The 9,853-nt window shown below is 41.4% G+C and overlaps 1 protein-coding gene across 1 annotated transcript in view; it reads left to right on the forward strand.

Moving 5' to 3' along the window:
- ITK (IL2-inducible T-cell kinase) overlaps positions 1 to 9,429 on the forward strand; it is a 60,497-nt gene extending 51,068 nt beyond the window's left edge. Inside the window, exons 12-17 of the mRNA XM_008574426.1 lie at positions 351 to 522; positions 981 to 1,197; positions 2,150 to 2,214; positions 2,301 to 2,419; positions 5,193 to 5,350; positions 8,898 to 9,429. Of these exons, the coding sequence (XP_008572648.1) occupies positions 351 to 522; positions 981 to 1,197; positions 2,150 to 2,214; positions 2,301 to 2,419; positions 5,193 to 5,350; positions 8,898 to 8,969 (803 nt within the window). The 3' untranslated portion in view covers positions 8,970 to 9,429. The remainder of the gene's footprint in view (positions 1 to 350; positions 523 to 980; positions 1,198 to 2,149; positions 2,215 to 2,300; positions 2,420 to 5,192; positions 5,351 to 8,897) is intronic.
- The last annotated feature ends 424 nt before the right edge of the window (positions 9,430 to 9,853 follow it).

Consider the following 9,853-nt stretch of genomic DNA (forward strand, 5'->3'; position numbering starts at 1 on the left):
GAGGGAGGGAGGTTTCGGTAATGGGCCACAATAATCAACCACATTGTATATCGACAAAATAAAAATTTTTTTTAAAAATTTTTAAAAAAAGAATTTGTAAGCCTGTTGTTAAACATAGCCATAATTAAAAATTAGATTATATAAATTTAAAAAAAAAGAATTTGTAAGCCTGTTGTTAAACATAGCCATAATTAAAAATTAGATTATATAAACTTACAATTTAAAAAATTATACTAAAAAAAAATAAATAAATAAAAAATAAAATTCTAGTAGGGCTATATAGTCCCCTGGTAGCCCTACACCTAGTATCTACTACTTGCTGACTGGAAAACCCTCTCTCTTTCTTCCAGGGAAGTGGGTGATCCATCCTTCAGAGCTCACTTTTGTACAGGAGATCGGCAGTGGGCAGTTTGGGTTGGTGCATCTTGGCTACTGGCTCAACAAGGATAAGGTGGCCATCAAAACCATCCAGGAAGGGGCGATGTCAGAAGAGGACTTCATAGAGGAGGCTGAAATCATGATGTAAGTGGCCAAAACAAGGGTACACAGACCCCTGGGGAGGATACCCTGTGCCATGTTCTCTGAATACCATTCTAATGCCATGTGGTGCCACCTCCCGGCTCAAATCCCAGCAGTGACTTCCTATTGCACAAAGAATAAAATGAAACTCCTTACCATGGTCCTCAAGGCCCACCATGGTCTGGCCCTGCCCACCTCCCTAGTTTCATCTCCTATTCCTGTCTTCTCTGGTCCACGACATGCCAGCCACACTGACCTCTGTTCATCTGCACATATACTGGCTGCCATCCTTCAGATCTTGGCTCAAATGACATGTTTCTGTTTTGGGGAGGGAGTGGATATTGTTTTCAAAACCAAGAGTTGGGTGAAGGTAAACATCAGCTATTTTGGTGCCATAAAATGTTCAGCACTTTTGGGGAAACTGAGTTTGGGTCATTTTACCCCATGCCTTTTTCCTCCAGGAAACTCTCTCATCCCAAACTGGTCCAGCTCTATGGAGTGTGCCTGGAGCAGGCCCCCATCTGCCTAGTGTTTGAGTTCATGGAGCATGGCTGCCTGTCGGATTACCTGCGCAGCCAGCGGGGGCTCTTTGCTGCAGAGACGCTGCTGGGCATGTGCCTGGACGTGTGCGAGGGCATGACCTACCTGGAAGAGGCGTGTGTCATCCACAGAGACCTGGTATGAGCATGCGGGATGAACACCTACAGGTCCAGCATGAAAGGGCATGTCCCACTGAAACATAGAGCTACCCAGACTGCAGTCATAACGAACAATCACAGATCCCTTCCTTTCTCACCTTCTTCCTTCCTCCACCCACTTTGGGAGGCCCCAGGAGGAAGGGGCATCCTGAGGACTTGGACCTGGGCTCTAATCCCAGCCCTCCCTCCCACTTTCACTCTCTGAGTTTCAGTTTAAATTCTTCCAAAATGGAGATAACAGCACACCTTCTTAGCTTCTCTGTGCCTCAGTTTCCTCCTGGTAAAGTGAAAGAAATGGCCAACCACAGTTTTTCCTAAAGTGTTATCCAAAGATCTACCAGAATCACATGGGATAACCCTTAAACCACCCTCAGAATCTCTGGTGGCTGGGGCTCAGGAATATTTATGTTAATACATCCCCCCATGTGATTTGTAGGCACATTAAAATTTGAAACTCACCAGAGTCTGCTTTCCAAGGGCCCTTCCAATGCACCATTTTGTGACACTAATTAGGGGTCAGGTACCCTCCCTATTGAGGAATAGTTTTAAGAGGATTAACAACTTCAAAACATTCTTATTTTAGTCAAATGGGAGACACTTTCTTCATATTACCCCTAACGTTAACATTTCATATTGCATCAGGTTGCATTTGAGCATATTGTTAGTTAAACAACAGCATGGATTTCTCCTCTAATTAGGATCCAGGAATGAAGATAAACTCACTTATCCTAATAACGGATCTTGCACATTCATCTTTCTAGCAAACTTTCAGAAGGCGTTTGTGAAGCTTAATTAATGTTTGTAAAGCTCCTCGATGCCCTCGTGCAACAGCACATAGCACAGTAAAGGACTGTGATTATAGGAGACTCTTTAATTACTGATTACCCACCAACAGTTTTCCTCTCCCTTTTGTTTGCCTGTCTCCTCTCCAGGCTGCCCGAAATTGTTTGGTGGGAGAAAACCAAGTTATCAAGGTGTCCGACTTTGGGATGACAAGGTAATATGAGATGCAGTGCCAGCAGTCTCAGGAATGGGAGTCAGGCCCCCGAACATTCTAACCTTCTCCCTGTGCTCTCTCCCCAGGTTTGTCCTTGATGATCAATATACCAGTTCCACAGGCACCAAATTCCCGGTGAAGTGGGCATCCCCGGAAGTTTTCTCTTTCAGTCGCTATAGCAGCAAGTCGGATGTGTGGTCGTTTGGTGAGTGTCATCCTGCCCCATCCCCACACAACATGGGACTGGGGGCCAGCTGTTTTCTTTGTCACATGCTACTTGCCTTGAAACCTGTATCATGAGGACGTCCCACTGAGGGTCTGTGAAGAATGGCCCTGAGAAGTACGAAGGGGCCCTCATTATTGTATTTGTTCTTGGAGATCTTTGAAAAGGTGGGAGAGGTAAAAATAAAAGTGGAAACAGGATTCTGGTGGCAGTTGCTGTGAGGTCAAAAGCTGGAGGAGTCCAGAGATTTGAAGATGAGCCCCTTGAAGGCAGTGAACATGTTTTGTCCAACATTATTTTCCCACACTTTACCCTCCTTCATTCAACAACAGTTAACTGAGCATCTTCTACATGCCAGGGGTGCTGAGGGTGCAGTGGTGCATGGGACAGAAAAGACTTTTATCCTCTTGGAGCTAAATTTTAGAGCAGAGGCAAGACAGTTAACAATCACATAAACAAGCTAATGGATATAAGATTAAGTCAGGCAGGGATAATTAGGTGCTATAAATAAAATAAAACAGCAATAGGATAGAGTAACTGGGATAGAGGGAGGGTCTGTTTTAACTAGTGTGGTCTGGCAAGGCCTCTCTGAGGAGGTGACTCTTTAGCAGAGACTTAAATGATGAGAGCGAGTTGTCACCATTCAAAAAGCAAGAGAACAGTGTCCCTGAGAGAGGGAATAGCAAGTACAAAAGCTTGGTATGTCCAAAGAACAGAGGGTACTGACTTAGTGGAAGAACAGTAGGCAATGAAGTTGGCAGGCCATGGTGAAGAATTAGAATTTCTAAAAAGTGCAAGTGGGTATAAATGAATGAATGATGTTGGTATGCCAGGAAAAACTAAAAGTTCTTGCTGGATTTGTCATGTCACCCTAAGTAATAATTTGTGCATACTAAATAGTTTATGCACAAAAATATACCAGACAACCTCTTTAATTTGGAGTACAAGAAGGGTTATTCTTTGGACAGGAACTGCTTGCAGATTGATTTTTTCATTCTATATGAAGAAAAAGTTTGCTAAGCATTTACTAATAGAAAGTGGGGGAAACTGGCTAATTAAATGCCTTAGGAGAAGAACTGGTTTTAAAATCTTCCTCAGCATTTTAGAGTACTTATTTCCAAGGGCCAAGTGGTTTGTTATAATGATGAGTCCTTCGGATCTGTTCATTAAGACAGTGTCCTATTCACGGGGCCTGGATGCTACTTTGTTGGCCAGGTTTAAGTTGCGAAATGAACTTGGAAGAAATTGCACAGAAGGCATTCTGGGATGCCTCTCCTCTCCCCAGTGTGTATAACTAAGATAGGGCTGATGTGGGGCCATCTCTCTGCGGTAAAGAAGCTGATCACCCTGCCCCAAGCCAGGGCCCCATAAAGAGATGTTTGGGCAACGGCCACATTGACACATCCACCTTCTGACTCTGAATGAAGTTTATTCAGCCACAGGATGTCAGCCTGGGAATTTTCTGCTGCATCTTGTAATTACAGGGTTGGGCTGAAATTCGTCCCTGGCTAAGACGTGTTATTTGAAGACAGTCCAGAGATGAGGTTGATGGATGGTTGCAGAGTAGAAAGGACTCAGTGAGGAAAAGTGTGAGAAAACTGGGAGGGGGGGGGAGGGGAAAGCCTGAGCAACAGAAATCTGGATGGGCCAAGAGCTTCATGCCTGCCTCAGCCCGTCAGACTCTGTCATACGTTTTAGGTTTTTAGGCTAATTAGCTGTGCTGTTTTGAGCAAGTCAGGTAACCTCTTTGAGCTTCACTCAATTTTCTCGTCTATGCATTAGAAGGTTTATATTAAAGCAATTGTTATTAAACCATGTTTTAGCAGCAGCACCCCCCTGTCAAAAGAAATCTGACTAGAAATCCTGGCATCTTCCATGCTGAACTGTCTTAATAGTCAGGTTCTGAATTTCCAACTCCTGAGCCACATCTGAGGACCCATTAGAAATTCTGGCCCACTAGGTCTGGGCTGGGGCCCAGGAATCTGCCATTTGAACAAACTCCTGAGGTATTTTTATTTAGGCATTCAGGGAATCAGACTTTGGGAAACACTGCCCCAAGGTTCTCTGGAATATATCTCAGAAAGCACTGGGTCATCTGCAATCTCTCTTTCTTCTCCGACAGGCTATGAATATATTAGCACATCATAAAGACAAAGCTGGGTGTGACATTTCTACTGAGGGTAGAAGAGGAAAGAGATTAAATCAGAGATTAAAAATGGACAACCTGAAGATGTGTTTTGCTCAATCTACACAGTACTTTTAAAAACAAATTGAGTCCATACTTTTAAACTGAGAGTTTAAACTCTCAGTTTCTGAATTCTTTTAAAAAATTAGAAAATGTGACAATGTTGAGCCCTCATTTCCATGGGCTGTATTTTGGCCAGAGCCAAATCCCAGCTGTCCCCTTAAAACAGAACTTTTGACCTCCAGTTTTCCACAGTCCTGACCAGACCCTACTGCATCACACCTCAGCCACTCCATTCATTCCCATCATGTGTGTAGACCTCTGAGTTTACTTCCCCTGCAATTCTTAATCATAATATTTGAGTTAGATATAACAAAGGGCTGAGCTTGAAAATTCTTTGCCACCAGGATGATTGGAAGATTTCAGTTCTTTAAAAATAGGACAAGCCTAATAAGCTTCAGGCAGGCTTGATATTGTACTTCTGAAGTTAGGGATTTGAATCTAGAGGTAGGGTTGTTGGTTGGCTATTTGTGACTTTGTCATTATCTGCACTGTGCTCATTTCCCACAGGTGTGCTGATGTGGGAAGTCTTCAGTGAAGGTAAAATCCCATATGAAAACCGAAGCAACTCCGAGGTGGTGGAAGACATCAGTACTGGATTTCGGTTATACAAGCCCCGACTGGCCTCTTCGCTTATCTACCAGATCATGAATCATTGCTGGAAAGAGGTCAGTAGAGGAAGTGACTTCCCCCTGTGTTATAATATGCACTTTCAGATCCTGCCTCCTTCCCTAGAGAAAGGAACTCTCTCCGAAGGATGTGGCAGGAAGGACGACTAAAATAGATTAGCAAGAACATGACTTTGAGGGTCTATTAACTGGACATATTCCCCCTTCCTAAAGAAGCTGACAGTGACCTTAACTATTATTTGACTTCCTATATCTGATGTCAATGTCATAAGCATAGTTTCAGAGAGGAGGATGGGGTAAGGCCTATATCAACTCCCTTCTCAATTTTCTAAGAGAAAAAAAAATTCTAACATCATAAAATCATTAAAGTATAAAAAGTTACTCCCTCCTCAATTTTTTGAAAAAAGAAAAAAAAGCCATCTATAACATCATAAAAATAAGTACATGGGGCCGGCCCGGTGGCGCACTGCTACAGTGCACCGCTTGGGAAGCGCGGCGGCGCAAGCCATCTATAACATCATAAAAATAAGTACATGGGGCCGGCCCGGTGGCGCACTGCTACAGTGCACTGCTTGGGAAGCGCGGCAGTGCTCCCGCCGAGGGTTCGGATCCCACATACAGACCGTCCGCTCACTGGCTGAGCAAGGGGTGGGTGCAACGCCAAGGGTTGCGATCCTGTTGCTTGTCCCGGTCCGGTACGGGCGCGACACTGAGGGTTGCGATCCGTTGCCGGTCATGAAAAAAAGACAAAAAAGGGGAAAAAAAAAAAATAATAAGTACATGAAGTTAGTTCTATTAATTAAGAGACAAAAGTTCATCTGTGCTGTGAAAATATTAAAATGGTTTAATTAAAGTTCATTTATTCATTTGGTAATTCAGAGTGGGGAGCCAGTTACTCAGCACCTTCCCAGATGGCTCAATTATCTCATGCTTGGGTCACAGGCTATGCCTTGAGACACATGGACATGAATCTTAGATGTCCTTTGGTGAGTTATAAAATTGTAAATTTCAGCTAAATGGAAAGTTACTAAAATAGAGAGTTAATAAAATTTCAGATCATTGAAGGACAACAAGGTAGAATACAAAAAATATAGGACACTTGTATTTTGTCTCAGCTTTACCATTTTTTTTACCATTAATCTTGGACAATTCTTCGAATTTCCTTTTTCTTACTGGTAATTAAATAATGCTTGATCTGTAAGTTCATAAAGTTTTTATAATTAAAAATAGTGAAATAAACAATAAAGATATAAACAAGAGCACAAAACAAATCATATCCACTTCATAAGGATTAAATACAAAAATAATAATGATCGCTGACATTTATTTAGCACTTGTTTTTTTCCTTTTTAACTATATTTTATTGATTTTTTAAAGTAATAGACTTTGTTTTTCAGAAGTTGTAGATTTGCAGAAAAATTGAGCAGAGTACAGAGTTCCCAAATACCCTCCTCCCCTGTACCCTGTATCCCGTTTATTAACATTTTGTATGAGTGTGGTACGTTTGCTACAATTAACAAACCTCTATTGATACATTATTTTTAACTAAAGTCCCTAGTTTACATTCAGGTTCACTCTTTGTGCTTATGGGTTTTGACATAATGCCATGTAGCCACCATTATTGTATCACACAGAATAGTTTCACTGGCCTAAAAGTCATGTGTGCTCCACCTAGTCACCCCTTCCCCATCCCCAAACTGCTGGTGACAACTGATCTTTTTACCGTCTCCGTAGTTTTGCCTTTTTCCAAAATGTCATATAGTTGGAATCATACAGCATGTAGCCTTTTCAGGCTGGTTTCTTTCACTTAGTAATAGGCATTTAAGTTTCCTCCATTTCTTTTCATGGCTTAATAGCTCATTTCTTTTTATCGCTGAATAATATTTCATTGTATGGATACACCACAGTTTGTTTATCCATTAGCCTACTGAATGAAATCTTGGTTGCTCTCAGTTTTTAACAATTATGAATAAAGCTACTATAAACATTTATGTGCTGGTTTTTGCATGAACATACATTGTCAACTCACTTGGCTAAATGCCTAGGAATGTGATGGCTGGATCATACGGTAAGACTATGTTTAGCTTTGTAAGAAACCGCCAGACTGTCTTCCAAAGTAGCTGTACCATTTTGCATTCCCACCAGCAGTAAGAATTCCTGATACTTTGTTGTTTTGGATTTCAGCTGTTTTAATAGATGTGTAATAGCATTGCAATATTGTTTTAATTTTTATTTCCCTAATGACATGATGTTAAGCATCTTTTCACATGCTTACTTGCCGTCTCTATATCTTCTTGGTAAAATGTCTGTTTAGGTATTTTGTCCATTTTTCAGTTGGGTTGTTTGTTTTCTTATTGTTGAGTTTTAAGAATTCCTTGTATATTTTGGATACAAGTCCTTTATCAGATATATGTTTTGCAAATATTTTCTCCCTGCCTGTGGTTTGTCTTTTCATTTTCGTAACAGTGTCTTTTGAGGGGCAGAAGTTTTTATTTTTAACAAAGTTCAACATCAAAGTTTTCTTTCATAAGTTGTGCTTTAGGTGTTGTATCTAAAAACTCATTTCCAAACCCAGGTCACCCAGATTTTCTCCTATGTTATCTTATGGAATTTTTACAGTTTTGCATTTTTACCTTTAGGTCTGTGATCCACTTTGAGTTAATTTTTGTGAAAGGTGTAAGGTCTATGACTAGAGTCATTGTTTTGTATACAGATATCCAATTATTCCAGCACTGTTTGTTGAAAAGACTTCCCTTTCTCCTTTGACCCTTTGTCAAAGACCAGTTTACTTTATTTATGCGGGTTTATATCTGTTCTCTGGTCTTCCATTACCTGTTTGTTTATTCTTTCATCAATACAACAATTTCATGACTACTGCAACTTTATAGTAAGTTCTGAAGTCAGGTAGTGTTGATCCTCCAACTTTGTTCTTCTTCATTATTGTATTGGCTCTCTGGGTCTTTTGCCTCTTCATATAAGCTTTAGAGTCAGCTGGTCAATATTCACAAAATATAGGATTTTGATTGTGATTGTGTTGAATCTATAGATCAAGTTTGGAAGAACTGACATCTTAACACTATAGAGTTTTCTTATCCATGAACATGGAATATCTGTCTATTTATTTAGATCTTCTTTAGTTTCTTTCATTAGAATTTTATATTATTCCTCATATAGATCCTGTACATGTTTTATGAGATCTATAACTAAATATTTCATTTTGGGGTGTTATTTAGCATTAATTTTATGATGCTTTTTAATGTATGATTTGTTTAATTCTCAAAACAATTTTATGAGGTAGATACTATTATCATCCCCTCTTTACAGATGACAAAACTGAGGTTCAAAGAGCTTATGTTACCTGCTCGTTGTCACACAGCTAATGAGTGGTAAAGCTGAGATTTATGACTAAGCACTCTGATTCCAGAATACCTGCTGTTAACTAAGACACAATGCTTCCGATACAATCTACATGAAAGCATATTTAAGAATCAGCAGAGGATACTGCTATTGAATTCTGATTTGCTTTGGATTTGGCTATGACATACAAGTACAAGAAACTCACAGAGTTCTTTTTTCTCCTCTCCAGAGACCAGAAGACCGGCCACCCTTCTCTAGACTGTTGGGTCAACTGGCTGAAATTGCAGAATCAGGACTTTAGTGGACACTCAGTGCCAGGCCACAGGGGGCAGATCCTGAATGGAGGAAGAATGTTTTTCTTCCATAGAGCATTAAAAGCTGCCACCAGCCCAGCACTCTGCAGATGCAGCCGGGCCTCTGGCTCCAGTCCCTGAGCTGCCACGGAGGCAACATCCTGACAGAGGCTAGCAGCCAGGCCACAGGCAAGAGGGTCAGCCACAGAGCTGGGAGTCAGGCCAGGACAGTGGTGATGTCTCTGCCTTCCCTCTAGCTTCTTGTCACATGTGGCACACAAACCTCAGTCTGACAGCTTTCAGGCAACATTTCTTGCACTTCTTAGCAATAGGAAGAGACAGGGATACAACCCCAGATTATTTTTATTATCATTTTAAACATGTATCTAAAGTTTATGGTTTGAGAAACTTTTTATTTGACCCAACAACACAGTATCCCAGGATGTGCAGCCAAGGGGAACAGGAGCATCACTCTTTCTCCAGGAAAACCGGTGAGTTAACAAAAGTCAGAAAGAGTGTGCTCTGTTGCCATGAGGCTGCCAGCCACAGCTTCCTGACTTAGAGAATGAGGGAGCAGCTGCTCACACCAAAGGCTGGATATTCTGAGAAGCAGCTTTATGAGGTTTCACGGAGTACACTGCCACCTCTCTCCTCAAAGGGAGCATGGTGAGCTCCATTGTATGGATTGGGTGAACAATTCAGATCCCACAGTTGGAGAACTGGGTATCTGATATCTGGGCAGAAAGGAGAGGGCATCTGATGGTGGGGAACCAACTGGTACCAAAAAAGGCCTTAGGTTTTACCACTTCAGTGCTCACTTTTTGTACAAAGCTATGCAGGTGATTGTGCCTCCTCTTCTGCACAGAATCCTTCCACCAGCCTCCTGGGAGGA

Source organism: Galeopterus variegatus, unplaced genomic scaffold (genome assembly GCF_000696425.1).
Source record: "Galeopterus variegatus unplaced genomic scaffold, G_variegatus-3.0.2 Scaffold1046, whole genome shotgun sequence".
In the NCBI taxonomy this organism is placed as follows: Eukaryota; Metazoa; Chordata; class Mammalia; order Dermoptera; family Cynocephalidae; genus Galeopterus; species Galeopterus variegatus.